The sequence below is a fragment of the Varanus komodoensis genome, unplaced genomic scaffold, assembly GCF_004798865.1.
Source record: "Varanus komodoensis strain SLA01 unplaced genomic scaffold, ASM479886v1 scaffold24, whole genome shotgun sequence".
NCBI lineage: Eukaryota > Metazoa > Chordata > Lepidosauria > Squamata > Varanidae > Varanus > Varanus komodoensis.
In genome coordinates, this window is record NW_025335641.1 from 17,094,945 (window position 1) to 17,112,213 (window position 17,269).

Sequence of the window (17,269 nt, forward strand, 5' to 3'; positions counted from 1 at the left end):
AACGGATGCCCAAAACAAACAGTTTTGGACTGGTCAGCTAGATGCATATTCAGCTAGATTCATTATCACCATCTTCCTCTTCTTCTTCTTGAAGTATTTCAACATTAGTTTCAGAGGCAATACTTCCCATCCACTATCAAAAGTAGTGCTAGTGCACTTTGATTAAAAACAACCAAAATGCCACCTGAACAATGCATAGAAGCTTTACCACTTGTACAGCTTCACCATGAAAGATAATTTGTGGCAGTGAATTATCAAACTACTTGGTTAAAATTGCAGATAATCAGGAACTCTGGGGTGAAAGAGTGCCCTGTGATGTAAACTGGATGTCTGTATGTACTTCCTAACTGCAAATGTCCAAACGAAGAATGCACATTCAAGAGGGACAGCTGTGAGTTTCAGAGAATTCGGAGGTGCATTCTAGGGTGTCCGCAATTCATATGGGATGCAGGGCAGATCTGAAGAAGCTTCTAATAGTTACCCCACTGAAACTTAGAGTAGTGCCCAGAATAGGAAATGTGAACAAAGTGTTCCTTAAAGAATCTCATGAAATGTAATTGATATTCTTCTAAGAAATCATTGTTAAGGCATTGACAGGTACCAAGAGAGAAAACTTAGAAATATTAGATGTACTCATTAAATACTGCAAATATTCCAGATGGTACTATGTTGTCATTGCTACTGTTTTTAAGAAGAATTGTAAGGAATGAATGAGAAGCTTCTACCTACCTTTACCAAAAACGCCCAGGTTCACCAGGGACAAGGCGAACACCAAGACTTTAAGCCACAAAAACATGGTTACATCCAGCTGTTATGCGTATCCTTACAAAACAGCATGTGTGTCTATGTCTGGAAAGCAAAATAATGATTATCACTCGGTGTAAATGCCTTGCCAAGGTCCAAATCAAATGTAGACTAGGCTATGCACATACAATGCAGTGCGTCGTTATCATCCAAAGAGCAGCTTCCTCTGTTACCCAGAGTCTAACCACTTGCAGGCACACTTGGTAGAAAAGTGATGTCACAGGCAAGTTTACTCACTTCTCTAAAAAGTTTCTTCTTCAGTTTCCAGGAAGTCACAGAACCCATTTTTTTAAGCTGTTGCCATGCTGTGCTGACTTCCTAATCGAAAAGCAGATGCCTTCAGAGTTTCTGAGAAATTGAGAAAAGCTTCTCTTTCAGTTTCTGAAATGGATAAAATACTGGTGGCTTTGGACAAAACAAAAAACTCAATTCCAGCACATAAAGACAATAATCCAACATGTTCCATAACACTGAGAAAATAGTGGAGCAACTTGCTTGACTGACAAGGCCACACTAGATTATCTAATGCCTCTTTAAAGTGTCCAGCCTCTAAACCAGAGTAGGATAAACCCACATCATTCAAAAGTTCATGGTTTCATTGCACTTGTGTTCCCAGATGTCCATAGACTGTAACTTCCATAATCTTTGACTTCTGTCCATACTGTCTAGGGTGTGGGAGCTGTAATCCAATAACTTTTAGAGACTCAGTATTGGCAACCTCTATGATCCAACTAGGTGCAAGTGTAGCACCAAACACAGTGGGCCCATCCTAGGGTTCAAGAGAACCCCTCCTCTCCTGGTACTCATTCAAGCATTCATAGGAACCAGGGTGACTGTGTCCCTCGTGCCTCCATGATCTTCATCCAGCCCTCTTTCTCTCTTGGGCTCAAATTATTTGCATATTACAAACCAAGATACCAGGGAGGAGAGAAGATTTCAGCCATGTATATTGGATGTTTAGAAATAATAACTTTAATTTAAATGGAAATACATCTCGCCACAGAAGAAAAAACTGGCTAGGCTTTTATCACCATCTCCTGAGGAACTCCCATGGCACACGATATTGCTCCTTTGCCCTCTGTATCATGTCATTCCTTTCCTTGCATTCCAGAATTTTCACAAGGCGGCTCAAGAACTCAGAGATAATTCAGTTGCCTCCCTTCCTCCCTTGCCCATCTTCCCTGCCTCCCCCACACAACCCAGACTTTTCTCTCTGGCTTGCAAATGCCCTTCCCCTCCCCCCCTCCTCAGGAAAAATAGTCTGCGGTGTCTTCTCAAGCTTTCTTGATTATCTTCCTTGTTCTCTTGAGTTCTCAAGGGACAACTAGCGCAAACCTATGTCTACTCAGAAATAAATAATATTACCGTCATTTGCCTTACTCACAAGTGAATCACACTGACTTCCATGGAACTAACTTGTGACAAGCTCCACAGAGAAAGGAGCTGTGTTCACTTGCTTTTGGGTGGAAGGAAATGCGGTGCTGTTCTCACTGGCAAGGTGGTCCATATTTTTCCCTTTTTTAAAGAATCTCTGTTCCTGCTTATTCACCTCTGTGCAAGGTGGGGAAGTTTGCATAGGAAGTAGCTGTACTTGTTTGCTTTTGACTGGAAGAACAATGGAGGCTGCTGGTTTCACTGGTTTTACCTTGTGTGTGTTGGGAGGACAAGAGCAAGCAAGAAGGAGCAATCCAGCTCCATGATTTGGGGAGCGGGGAGAGGGGAAGAGAGGCCATCTTTTCCCCCTTTTTCACTCCTGTCCTACTTCACCCCTATGCATAGCTAACTGAGCTAAACACAAGCACCCACAAAACAGAGGAACTTTAAAAGGGCCATTTTTCCTGTACACACCTCCTCCTGGCAACCTCTCAGATGGCAAATGTCACCAGGCTAGTGAGAACAGGAATATTGGTGTGATGGGGGAAACAGCATGAAAATGTGGATATTTCATGACTAATTTTGCCATGTGCAATAAGCATAAGCAATGTGGGATGTGGCTACAGCAGCACTGTGATGAGATCCTTAGGAATGAGGTCAGGTGTAGATCTGACACAGACAATCTATGTACCTGCTCTTCTGTTTGCTGGCCAAGTGCTAATTGTTGATGGACAGCCTCAAGGCAGCTGGCTCTCCCACACTAGAGGCATTCAAAAAGAAACTGAGTGGGATGCTGTAACTTGGTGTCCTGCAACAACAGGGGGTTGGACCCAATGGTCTTCATAGCACCTCCCAACTCTATTATTCTATGATTCTTCTTAGGATTGTTAAATCTTTCCACCTAACATAGTCCTTCAAAGAAAGGTAAAGGTTTCCCCATGACATTAAAGTCCAGTCATGTCTGACTCTAGAGGGCAGTGCTCATCTCTGTTTCCTAGCAGAGGGAGCCAGCATTTGTCCGCAGACAGTTTCCGTGGTCATGTGGCTGGCATGACTAAACACCAAGGTGTAGGGAACACTGTTACCTTCCTACCAAAGTGGTACCTATTTATCTACTTGCACTTGTATGCTTTCGAACTGCAAGGTTGGCAGGAGCTGGGACGGAGCAATGGGACCTCACCCCGTTGTGCAGGTTTGAATTGTTGACCTTTCAATCAACCAGCCCAGCAGCTCAGCAGTTTAAACTGCTGTGCCACCTGCAGCCCCCAAAATGTCCCATGAGGTCCCACCAAGATATGAACTGGGATTGCTGGATTCAAAGTCCAGAGTGCTAACCATTACACCATGGGATCCAAGAAAGGGCACCATAAAGGGAAGATTCTCCATCAAGTAGGATGCCTACCCCCCACCCCACCCCACCCCACAGTCACCCTGGATGGAAGCTAATCCAAAAACTCCTTTCAGTTGCAGAGTGGGTCACATCCCACTAACGTCTTGGTAGCACCTTGTTTGGAAGCACTCTCCAACGAAATGTGTTTGGGGGGCTGGACTGGATGTTCAGCTGATAGTACAAATGGATGGACTATATTTGGAATAGACCAAAGGCTGTTTTGGGACACAGAGCTAGCAAATGCCACTTCCTCATTTCCAAGGGAATTGCACACACAAAGCAATTAGAAACATGAAGTCATCATAATAGGCACATGCTGCTTCCATGGCTAACCTGGTGATAGGGGGCATGTGGTTAAAGACTGGGGACTGCGCAAGAAGAGAACATTCCTGACGGAAAATCCAGCCACGTGGGTGTAACAGGAGGGAACACTTGGCTTGTCAACAGGAACCCGGGAGAGCAGTTCAGAGGACCAGTACTGCGTGCATCTACATGCCCTCACATTGCTCCGAAGCTTCCTCCAACCACAGCCAGGGCTGAATAGCATCACTGGGCATCTGCCAACGCCCAAATCTAAGCAGGAGGCCCCGTTGCTCACCCTATTGCACTCTTCCCCCTGCCCTGTCTCTCTGGCCAAGAGGAAGAACATTGTCAAGCAATTGAAGAAAGTGGAAGGGACAGCAGCTGCCCAGTCCTCCTCACTCAGCTGGCCTGTCGCTTCGTCATGAAGCAGATTGGGCTCCCAAGTGGAAAGGAAGGTGACTGCAGAGGACTGCGGGACAACGTGGAAGACACATTTGGTTTGAGTTGTATGGAAACTATAGATTGAATAACACCTTTATAAGGCTGCTTCTAATGTCTGGTTATGTCTTTCAGTAGCTCAGCTAAAATATAATCAAGCAATCCAATGCATTAGAATCTAGGAGGTAAATTTTTACTGCATGACTTCCAACCAGCTGCCAAAGCCAACTGTTATGAAAAAGAAAACAGGGAAAAGCAGCTTGATGTTTGACTCCTAAGACCTGCCCTACAGCCTCTGGATCACTAAAGGAGAGCTGCACCTTTCCAACTTCAGTGGAGGAGACGCCACCAATCTGCTCCTAGGTCTACTTGCAGGATTACATCTGCTGCCACAGCTTGTTTGCAAAAGCTCATTTTAGAGAATGCGGCACGAAGGAAGATCAGAAAGAAGCTGCTGGTGTGCTGAGCTGCAGGAAGCTGCCTTTTGAGAAGATGTGTGTAGGTGTTGGCGGTAAAAAAGAGGGGAGATGCATACATTTCATTTGCAAATACAAGAACTCTGCACAATGCCCAGTTTGGAACAGTGGGGCTTAAGAAAAGCAGAGACCCAGATGAGAAGAGAAAGTTTCCCACCCTGCTTGTCTACAAACAAAGCAAGCCTTTCTCTTGCAAAGGCATGTAATTTGTAATCTTTCCAGCTCAGTGACAATTCACCAGGGTGGGGAGGTTTCTGGGGAAGAAACTTTTTTTTCAGTCTCTCGGGAGAGGAGGACAGCTAACAGCAGAGGGGGTAGGCACCAGACTAGAAATCTGGGCCAGATTTGCTAACCAAGCATTATTCTTAGGCAGCCTGCAGGGACTTACCTACTGTTGACAATTTTTTAGGCTAGTTCATCACCAAAAGCTAATTTCTGACATTGTTACTGGAAGAACTGTCATGTGACCCTTTACTTCTTTCTGTTCAAACAAGGAACTTGCTTTTTTTATTTAAGGCTGGAGACAGATTGAGATGACTTCCATGATTGTGTGTTTTCCAAAATGGGGAATCATTTCTGTCTTGCAATAATTCTTAGCATAACCAGAAATCTGCCCAGCCCAATCCAACAAATTTGTATATTAGTTTGCATGTTCAGTGTAGGGGGGTGGGTTGAATGATCTTTGAAGGTACAACCCTTCTCAAGGTAGCTTACCGAATAAGAATATGAAACAGAATCACACTTATCCATTCTCTCTCAAACGAAACAGCAGCATTTATAAGTCCATAGCTTTTTCCTACATCTTAAAACCACAACAAATTCAGACTTTATGCTTTTAAACTTAAACCAACTGTTTTGAGTGTGTGTGCACATGCATTGTGTGTGTCCCTTTCTCCCGTTGCTTTTGCCTAACATGAAAAACCCTGAAAAATGCAAAACTTTCCTCATTTGATTGGTCCTGCTAAAAGTGTTACCTTGCTGTAGGTTTTGGAATCAAATCCTATTGTATTTCATGATGATTTCTCAGAAAAGATGCTTCTGGTTACTCTTTACATTGATTTCTAATCATATTATGGTGCTTATCAAAAAGAATCCTTTAAAAGACTACATGTTGAACATCATACATGTTTTTTCAGCAGTAAGTTGCACTTTCAAAGGGACTCACTCTAAAGGAAGTACGCAGAGCACTACAGCCTAAGAATGGCCAATGACCAGCTAGAGCATCCTGGTTTATCTCCAAGGTTCTGCTCTGAAGAACTTTTAAAGAGGAAATACAACTCAAAAGTGCCAGTGAGTGAAAAAGAGAATTGAGGCAAGACTGCAGCGCAGTTTTCCCTGGACTGCCTTAATGTCAAACCACCAGGGCAGGGATCGAGCCTCACACATTTCCCATTCTTTCCTGCCACCATCAATTGATGGCTAATTGTTAGCCTCCCCAGAAGGAATCATCATTTTGTGTTACTCTTACCAGGCACGCCTCAAGGAAGTTCTTTGGGGAGGACAGGATTGCTGTGTGATGTGCCCTTTCTCCCCTGGTTCTGCTCCTCGGCTCTTGCTGCTATCACACATTTTCCTCCAAAATTTGAGGAGAACGTTTCTGAGAAGGGGTTAATCCACCCTAGAGCCCTTCTGTACATCAGGGGGTGCTGTCACAGTATTTATGCAAAGCACCATTGCAATCGTTGGGGCCCATAAAGGGCAATTTCCACTGCACTGACAATGTGATCTTGTGTCACACACAAATACAATTGCAAAGGTGTGAATGCCAGTGCGAAGGAGTGAAGTGTTTTTATATTAACAGCTCCTTCTGTTACACAGAAACAAATCATCAAGAAGGAGAAGGGGAAGGGGAGACTGAAAGTCTGCCACCACCAACATCCTACGGAATGAAACTGGCAGGACCAGCACCCCCTTTTCCTACCACTCAGATGCAATTCCTGAGAGTCCGGGCTAAATGACTTTTGCAGGAATGAGTGCCACAGAAGGGCCTGTGCTTTACTTGTCTGTGGACAGGTGTCCAGGTGTGCTTTCAGCTAGAAGTTCCTTTGAGCAAGACAATAAAACAGACAAAGGAGATCCCTGGGAAGTCTGGAAAGGCATTCTGAAGTTTATTTTATTTCTTTCCAAAGGAAAGTGAAGCATTTACTCTCCAGTTCCCTGGGCAAGGCAGGGAAAGAGAAATCATGGGAGGGCCTTTAGCATGCACTGAAATATATATGGAGAAAAAACATAACATATAAAAAAATAGTGACATGACTGGAATGAAGAAATCTGAAACAGAATGACAGAAATGGCATCTCCGAAAAGCTTTGGTTGGGTGGGTGTCAAGTAACATGCTAGTGAGTCAGGTATTACAATTCAGGTAGCAGTCCCCACCTCCCCTGACTTGTGAAGCGGGACATAACCAAGCCCTCATGGTGAGCTTTCGCATTGAGAGCTATGAGCAATTACTTCCCTACTCTCCTGCAAGCAACCTGGCCCTGCTTCAGACTGGGACCATGGCAATGCTGAAGCAGAATTTCCCCTCTTCTTCCCTGCTCAAAATGTCATCCCCTTCTAGGCAAGGGGGTAAAAAAGGAAAGAAAATCTCCATCATGCATGACTAGGAGGGCACCTGATAAATCATTTTGTAACCCCAGACAAAAGTGCCGCAGGAAAGGAAAATGCTATATATGAAAAGTCGTTGTTGTAGCTGATATTTTCCCTCCAAGAGAAAATCAACACATAAGGGCTTCCAGCTCTCAGCAAGTACAGGTAATTTAAGGTTTACTTCTTCCTGAGGCTATACAAAACAAGACAGACTGCATAACTATGTTGGCCTACTGACTTTTTTGCTGCATAGCAACGGCTTGCCCTACTAACTTAAAAACAAAACTATAGCAAAGCTTTCCTTCAATTGATTTTGATTGTGTTTGCCAAGACAATTAACTGAGAATATTAGCTTTTACAAGGGAGCAAGATTACCTGTTTTGAAACTCTTTGTGTTCCTTTGTTTGGACCCTAGGGTTTGGGGTATAAAAGTACCCCATAGTACTATTCTTATGGCGATTTGGTTTCAATGCCTGGACATATTTTGGTTTATGCGGGGGAAAGCAACATAAAAGACAAGAACCTAGAATTTGGGGACATTTTGGAGTAGGTAGGCTGTGAGAAATAGATTCAGGGATGCTTGTGTGTAAATTGCAGTGATCTTGGGGGATTCCAGAGGTCCCAGGATAAGGAATGGTGGTGAAAGAACTCTCTTATCCTGCAGATCATTTGACTTGCAAGAATAGGCTCAAGAGGTCCATCTGAGAGCAGATGTGGGAGCAGAATCTGGATCTCGCAGGTTTTTATGTGGCCAGGTGGAGGGCTCTGTTTAAGATTGTAGTTCTGCTCATCTGTGGAGTTTTTCAAAACACACTCAAGCAGGACAAAGGATGAGGGGTGATATGATGCCCCTTTTCATTTCTGGGAACTGGTCCAAAAGTAAGAATAGGCAGTCAAAGCAGATTTTTTTTCTGGGCACTTGGCATTGTTTGAGATACTATCTGAGGAACAGTCTCTGTTATTGTTTGACTATGCCATAAAAGGGTTGTTCTGTGTGTATAGGTGCTAAATTGACAGCAAAGAACACTGAAAGAAAAGTTGGCAACTCTTGAACTGAAATTTATTCATTTACTATGCATAGATTACCCAGTACCTGATACCAGTTACTTACTGAATTGCAGCTTAAATGTGTTCAGGAGAAGCTGCTGTAGCCCAGTAATAAAACACAAGCTTCCCGTGTACTCAGGGGGGCAGGTTCAACCTCCACCACTTTTCTGTCCAAAACCATGGGTGGTTGCTGCCAGCCAGTGTTAACAATATTGAGCTAGATGGTCTGACATGGTGCAAGGCAGCTTCCTATGCTCCAGCCTCCATCCAATGAAGAGTGAGAAAGAAAAGACACAGTAGACCATGGCTAAAGATGTTGAAAAGGAAGAGGAGGCCAGGAGAAAGGAAGGAGAGGAGATGGAACCACCAAGAAGCCAGTATTTTTTTTGGCATATGTGATAACAAGGACTTTAAGGGCTCATGCCTCTTCAAAAGCAATCCTTGCAAGGTTCTTTTTGCCCCTTACCACCTAATATCTGTTTAGATTCTTGTTTAAGGTATGGTTGACAAGAATGCAGGCGAGGAAACCCACTGCCACAAGTAACTTTTTCTTTCTGCAGAAATCCCTCCTGCAATAACATTTCAGCCCCTACCTTCTACTTCTCCTTTCAGTTCGCTTGGGGAAGAGAAACGTGTATCTGATAGGAAGGATTATCTGTAACAGAGAAGCAACTTCAGATGCCCCAAGTTCATGCACTCATCCTCCCTGTCAGTAGAGAGATTTTTGTTCCCAGTGGTTGCCAAGGTAACCCACTATTCAATGAAATACATTTAAATTTGTTTCTAATATTCCCAATACTGCCTCCTCCTCAAAGCTATACAAAGTGTCGGCTCAGAAAACAAAGGTCATTCTAGGTGACATTTTAAGAAACAGACACTTTGTGCCTTGAAGAAAAAGGCAAGATTACAAGAGCATAGGGAAAAGGAGAGGTTTTAAAAATAGGGAGGGGAGAAAATAGATGAGAAACAATTTGAATAGGTTGATGGATAGAGAGAGACGTACATCTGGGTGTAACATCAACTGTCAAAGGATATATACTGCAACAGTGAAATAACCTCTAGCTGGGCCAACACTAGTCTCCCCAAAAATGTGGCAAAGAAGCCAGGGAATAATTCATGTGGCCTTAGATGTCCATACCCCAATGCCCAAAATATGGGAAAGAAACAACATGAACTTGAACTCTTAGAACACAAGAATAAATAAAACCTGATACTTGGTGGGATGACTCCCATGAAAGGGTTTCAAAAATTGCAGGCTATAACCTGTTCAAAAATAGAAGTAACAGAAAAAGAGGCAGAGTTGCCCTTTATGTTAAAGATACATATCCCTGCAAAGAAATACAGGAAGAAGAGACCAGTAATCCCATCGAGTGTGTCTCTGGATTAATATAAACAGAAAAAAGAATTAAAGGAATGTAGTAGTTGGATTCTATCATCAACAGCAGGGCTTTGGACCCGATGGCCTTCTAGCCCCTTCCAAGTCTTCTATTCTATGAGTCTATGATTCTGTGTGCATGAGACAGGATCTGAAAATGGACTGTATCCCTGGATGCAGTGATGCAATTCAGCATTCCTGGGCACAGTTGGGGTGTGTCAAGAGTGGTAGAACTTTTTCTGTGTAAACACACTCAGGATCATGCCCTTAATGTGTGCAATTCTAGGAGTTTCCACTTGGAGCAAGGGAGAGGAGACGAGAGGAGAGGAGACAAGAGGAGAAGAGACGAGAGGAGACAAGAGGAGAGGAGAGGAGAGGAGAGGAGAGGAGAGGAGAGGAGAGGAGAGGGGACATCCACCAAGAGAGGAAGGTGTGCAAATACAGTTACACCCATGCAAGCATTGTTGGGGTTGGGAAGAAGAGCTAGGGGTATTGCACTGGCTGTTGTAGACCTTGCAAGCTGGTGCACATGGAGAGTGACACGTGAAACACATGAACTTGCCATGCACGTGCAGCACTTTCTTCGATGGGCGTCAGAGCCAGCGTTCCTCAGCACTGCTTCCATCTCTGTGTCCACTCACGACATTCATCTGTTCCTGTTAACATTGTGAGAAATCCGAGGTCAAAGGCTTCACATGAAAGGATTTGATCTAGTTATCAGACACTCCTAGATCAGTGCATGAAATCTGTAACACACATACTGCACCTCAGACAGCACTCTGCAAGCTGTGTGTGCTTTGTGATTCTACCACTGAATGAAGAACTTTGTACTAGCTCCATCATTTAGCACCTTGAGAATTTTAAGTCTTGTGGGAGGGTGTGTGTTTTTAAAACCAAGTTTCTAGCCCTTGGGGGTGCCAGATCAGACTTAGAAATGTGTGTTGTATGTGTTTTGCTTTGTGCAAAGTGCTCCTTTTTATGCAGAGGACTATAGAGTGCAAAGTGTTCCTTTTTATGTACACGTACCCATCATTTCTCTATCAATCCCACCACCAAAGTTTACCCTTCTGTGCTCTGACTGCGAAATACAGCCAAAACGATATATGTTCATACTGTGTGCACTAGGGTTTGTTTTGTTTTGTTTTGTGGGGGGAGGCTGTTGAGAGCAGGGTACATTCAACATTTTTTAAAGAAAATAATTAACAGGGAGATCAAGTGAATGACTGAACAAACTACTCAATGCACAAAAAGTTAAAATGTGGGTTCTCCATCATGACACCCAACATCTTGGTTCTAACCATGACAGTCTCAAAACTCTCAGAAGGCAAATAAAGTCACTTTCAGAATGATTGTGCCTCCATTAACTATGCCTGCTGTAAAAAGCGAAAGACAGATATTCAGCTCAAGCTTGGCTGTATGAAGGAGTTCACAGAAGAAAAAAGAAAAAGAAATCACTCCAGTTGATGAATGATCTGGTGAAATAGCAGAGTGTTTTGAGAAAAAGAAATTTTATTGTCAAAGATCTCTTTTCCCCTTCTAGATCACCAACAAATTTCTTGATGTCTTCCATGAATTCTTTTTTTTATACATCTCAAGCAGAAGGTTGTTGTAAGAGCAAAGGGCTAAGAAAAGTAAACACAATGGAATGTGACAAAATCTGTATACATTCAACTTGGTAGTAAGCCCCCCAAAATAACTGCCAATTAATAAGCCCCTCAGTGGGATGTACTTCATGAATACAAATGCAGAGGATTGCATGGATCATCCCAGGAGAAACTTTGGATAGCCTAAAAATGTTTTGTGACAAATATTTGTTCCACATGCTTCTGCATTTTGCATGACTCCTGCACCAACACAATAAGCTACTTGCAAGTATTTACAAAAACTGTTAGTCTTCCACAGCCTTCCCATAAACTGCCAAACTCCTACACAACAGCAATCATAGGAAAACACATTGTGTATTAAAATGTATTGTCATATGAAAGTAGAATCAGTTTGATTCTAAGTGTTTTGCTGCATTTTTGAGCTGAACTTCTCACTGACCTAGGAGTTTACTAAGGGAAAGTGACATTTCCCAAGCTTAACTCAGAAAAAAGTAACAGGTGCATCACATTAAAAATTTGGAAGAAATATAGTTGCTTACTGCACTAGTGTACATACTGTATTACCTGAACAGGTTGCGATGCAAATTAGTGAACATGAAATATAATTGGACAAATCCTGCGAAAGAAGGGTAGATATCATCCTGTTTGAGGATCTTACCAAATGCTGATGAATAATGAAGTACATAAATTATTTCACAAAACCATAGCTAAGAACTTGGGAGAAATGGAATAACTAAGAACTGGAAACACACTTTAGCAGTTCAAAAGAAATAATATAAATATGAGAGGGGAACACAGTGACCTCAGAACTAAATGTAGGTTCTCACAGAATGCAACATCTGCCTTTACATTATCTGGTCTATTTTGCTACAAGCCCAGAAATGTCACTCAATAAAGTCCTTTAGTCTTTAAAAAGGCAGTGTTCCTAAAAGTAAACTAAAATGCTTTCCAAAAGCATTTGATTTAACAATTACATCTATTTGTATTTGTTCAGAGCTCTTTTATATCATGAAATATAGAACTGCTTCAGATGTTAAAGTACAATCTGGGAAGAGAAGTCTGATTTCAGACTCTAAAACACTAGGAATGTTATAAACATGCAATTCCTTGGTGACATTTTGTACGTGGAACGTGGGATAGGATACATTACTGGCTGATCCATGGTCAAAGCTGAGTACAGATACTCAATAGGAAAATATATCAAGACAAGGTCAAATCTATTGCAATTTGAGAGACTGGAAATGCCATGTGTTGCTTAATAAAATTGCTAGATGGGCACGGTATAATGTGGCACATTGAGAAGCAGCATACTGGTGAGAGATGGTCTGGAAGAAGTATTCACCTCCTCCTGTGCAGAAGAGGTGCAGTTAGATACAGGTGGTCTGAACACCCTTCCCCAACCCTTCCCCAACCTGGAGCTCTCACAACTTCCAACTTGCCCCAGGCAACATGGAGGGTACCAGGCTGGGAAAGACTGGTAGAGAAGAAGAAACAAAATCATGATATCACGTGATTTTAAAATAAGCTGCAGTCATACTAGGGAAAGATGAAGGTGGAAGAAGGAAAGGAATCATAGAATCATATAGAATAGTAGAGTTGGAAAGGGCCAGATGGCCATCGGGTCCAACTCTGTTCAGTGCAGGACTTCAGTTAATCCCTCTCGGATCCAGTTGCTTCTTGAATGCCTCTAGTGTGGGAGAACCTGCAATTGGTTCCATAGTTGTACTGCTCTAACAGTCAGAAAGTTCTTCCTGATGTTCAGCCGGAACCTGGCTTCCTGCAACTTGAACCCATTGTTCCGTATCCTGCACTCTGGGATGAACAAGAAGAGAAGACTAAATATGATAAGGATTAACTCCTTGAAAGAAGCCACAGCCCTGAATTTACAAGAGATGAGCAGGGATGTGAAGGACAAAACATTTTGGAAGGCTTTCATTCCATAAGTAGGAGACAACTTAATGGCACATAATGAGAAAATTTTTTGACATGCTGGAATTCTATAAAACTGGATTTTGCGAAATCTCCTTCTCAACCCAATCTATTAACATTCCTCTCTCCTCTTGCCCACCATTTTTAAATGTAAGCTATAATGGCATCTTGGAGTTGGGAAGAAAGGACACATCCATATGTTAAAGAATGCAAGCAAGCTTCACGAAATTTTGGTCTGGGAAATGCCCCAGAAGGAAAAGGTTGAATCCATGAACTACCCTGTTGGCTGCTTCAATGTTTGGAGGAAGCAAGACACTCACCAAAGATCTCAATATAGCTCATCTCTCATTGGATTGAGCCACTGAGATATGAATTTCCAGCAAAGTCATATTACTTGTCAGCATTAATTTCCCCATTTTTGCTTCAAGCAATGCACTTAACAAGTGAAGTTTTAACTCCCCACAAAGGTAATTGCATTGCTGACAATCTTGGGAAAAACATATGTATTCTTTGACATCAGATGAAGCAGACTGAGGAATAGCTGGGTTCATACATTTTGTTTTCTGGGCACTACCTGACAAGAATCACATTTTTCTTTCACTCCTAACCTGTTTGGCTCTGACATACCTGCAGTAGGTAGAAAAATGGTGCAGCTACTGAACTCACAATGCACAGCATCCTTCCCCTTCCATCTCTCCCTCCCTCCTTCTGAGGCTGCAACCTTCCCAAGGCAAAATAGACTGTCAGATAGCATTAACGTCATGCCTAGTTTGTCAGGTACTTTTTAGACTTCCATATGACATGAGCTGAGCCACATCTCAGACGATGGGATTTGATCTTCCCCGTAAGCATGACTTCATGTGGCTTTATGCAAAATCCTTATTTGTATGGACTGTAACCTGTGAAGAGGAATATGCTCCCTGATGTGGCTTGCAGTCATCACCCAAAAATGCCTTTTAGCAACAGTGCTCATAGGCATAAATCATAGCATTTACATGGACGATCTGCTTGCAGTGATGCTTCCTGGCATTTAAGAACACGTCTTCTGTTGACAAGATTGTTCTCTCTGGGGATATCCATTTGAGTTAGATGCCAGTGAGGATGGGAATGTGGAAGGCATTCCTTCCTGCCCAGTGCCTTGTCAAAGATGTGTCAGTAGAAGATGACAGCTAAAGCATAACTGTTTCCTGGGAGCTGAAAGTTAGGATTTGTATTGGGGGAAACTGAATGTGTACATCTGCAAGGAATCTGCATCATAGGCATTCTAAGAGCCGGTTTTAGATATGCATGTTTAGTATTTTCTAGCTGCCACATCAACTAAGGGTTTATGAAGGGAGGTGGACCATTACACATCCAACAACATTTACTGGATATTTATACACCATTTTTTTCAGCTGACTGTTATAATGTGTGGAGCAATTACATCATGCCCTGCTCAATCCAGAGTTGGTTCACATGATCACTGAACAAGATCTTTTCTCATCCATTCCAGAGTGTAGGACATGGAATAACAAACTTAATTTAAAAGAACCAGGAAGAATTTCCTTGCTGTCAGAGCAGCATGACAATGGAACCTATAACCTGGGGAGGTTGTGGGCTCTCCCGTGCTGGAGCCATTCGAAAAGTGTCTGGACAGTCATCTGAATGGGATGGTGTAACTCGGTGTCCTTCAATAGCAGAAGTTGGACCCAACGGCCTTCTGGCCCCTTCCAACTCTAGTATCCTACGATTCTAAGTCGCATCCATTCTGAGTGGTGGGTATGTCCAGGGTGTTCTCAGGTAACAGATGATGGGAATGTTCTCCATATAGGCTTGGTGGACATGGTTGTCCTTCAATGTTTTTTGAACAGGTAGAATTATATGCACTGATCCTGCACTCATACAATGTCGTGAGTGGTAGTTGCCTAATGCATGTGTTACGGTGGGAAACAGAGGCCTGCTCCTTCACCATATTAAGAAGATATTTGAACTAGACTTATGAGTGACTACAAGTGCCGGGTAGGTGCCATGACACAGCCTCACCAAGGCTCCTCTGCAGGCCTTTCTCTATGAACCTGAAGGGAAGGGAACTGCAGTGGTGAAGTACGACAGGGCCTCCTCTGTGGTCACACTGACCTTCTGCAGCTCCCCCTCCTTGCTCCTTCTGTTGTTGGTCCAGCAAGCTTTTAGATTACCTGGATACTTTTTACTTTATTTCTGCTTTTGCCACTTCAGTTGATGCAGCTGGTAATTACTCTATTTGTCAGGATCAGAGGCAGGTTCAGGGCTCCATCTGCTGGCCAAGGAGCAGCATAGCAGATAAGGTAGTTGCAGGATTACTCCCACAATCTACTGCAGCTACCAGGACTTTCTTGAGCACCACCCAGGGGACCCTGGGGGAAGAGCTAGGTAAGAACTAGCTCTTTCCTCCAGAAGCTCCCTGGGTCCCCCAGGGCTCTGTTCTGGGGCCGATCCTGTTCAATCTTTTCATTAATGACATGGAAGAAGGGGTGAACAGTCTGCTGATCAAATTCGCAGACTACACTCAAACTGGAGCAGTGGCCACAACTGAGGAGCAGGTACTCCAGATCCAAAAGGATCTGGACAGACTATGGAAGTGGGCAGGTGACAACAGGATGGCGTTCAATGTGGGTAAGTGCAAGGTCTTGCACTTGGGGCATAGGAATAGGTGTCATAAACATGAGTCATCAGTGTGATGCAGTGGTCAAGAGGGCAAATGCCACCCTTGGTTGCATAGCCAGAAGTGTGGCTTCTAGATCAAGAGAGGTATTACTACCACTCTACACGACTCTGGTGCACCCGCAAACTGGAGTATTGTGTTCAGTTTTGGGCCCCTCATTACAGAAAGGATATAACCAGGTTGGAGTCAGTGCAGTGTAGGGCCACAAGGTTGGTGGCCGGTTTGCAGGGGATGCCGTATGAGGCGAGACTGAGGGAACTGGGTCTCTTCAGCCTGGAGAAGAAGAGACTCTGAGGGGATATGTTGGTGACATACAGGTATGTGAGGGGATGTCACATGGAGATGGGTAGAGACCTGTTCTCCCCTGCAGAGGAGGGCAGGACGCGCTCCAACGAAGCAAAGCTCAGGGAGCCAAGGTTCCATTTGGATGCCAGGAAGCACTTCCTGACAGTTAGGACCCCGAGGGTGTGAAATGGGCTTCCACGGGAGATGGTTGAGGCCCCATCGGTGAGGGTGTTCAAGGATAGGCTGGACATGCACATGGTGGGCATGTCATGAGCGGAGCCGGCTGGAACCAGGGGTCAGACTAGATGGTCCTGGAGACCCATTCTGACTCTCTCTGTTTCTATGTTTCTAAGCTGCCTTGCCGATGAAGACGTCTAGATTTGTTGCAGTGCTGCTAGTTTGTTGTGCCCTGGACTCTTGAGCCTTGCTCCTGTCCTGGGACCCTGCTTGTGAGCCTGCTCCTGGACCTCACCTGGCTTCCGGGGCCCTGCTTGCTTCTACTTCTGTTCCATCCCTCAGATACCTGCTCCTGTCTGCATTGCTTCCTTGGTTTCCTGACCTCTGGCTTGCTTGACCAAGCTTTTGCCTCTTGGATGGGAGTTACCTTGTTCCTCTACTCCTGACACTGACCTTGGACCAGGGTTAAGACTGGGACTGGACTTTGGACTCAAGTCTAGCTCCATGGGTTCTGGTGGCTGTACCGGTTAGTCAGCCACCCACACCCTGGACACTGTCAGTGTTCCAAACATCTGTTAACCTTTTCTCTCTTTTTTTCTACTGCACACCCTAAATAAGTTGACAAAGCTACTTGGTTCATCAGTGGCCTCCTTTTGGCTTCCCTCCTGTCAAAATTCATTCCCTTTGTTTACTATTAAAAGGACTGATCCTGATGTTAAGTTATTGTCAGAGACATTAAAAAGGAGTTATACACAGAGAGTCAAAAGTAAATCCACATTCACAATCTGGTTTGCAGAT

General features: G+C 43.6%; 1 protein-coding gene across 4 annotated transcripts in view; it reads right to left on the reverse strand.

Annotated features, from left to right (window-relative positions):
* The window catches only part of PTPRC (protein tyrosine phosphatase receptor type C), an 85,545-nt gene extending 84,535 nt beyond the window's left edge, over positions 1–1,010 (reverse strand). For 2 of the 4 annotated variants that reach the window (XM_044432271.1, XM_044432270.1), the window contains exon 1: positions 730–908. In XM_044432271.1, the coding sequence (XP_044288206.1) occupies positions 730–796 (67 nt within the window). In that variant the 5' untranslated portion in view covers positions 797–908. Of the gene's footprint in view, positions 1–729; positions 910–932 lie in introns of those variants that run through there. The other 2 variants (XM_044432268.1, XM_044432269.1) reach the window with 2 other exon arrangements.
* Between the last annotated feature and the right edge of the window lie 16,259 nt (positions 1,011–17,269).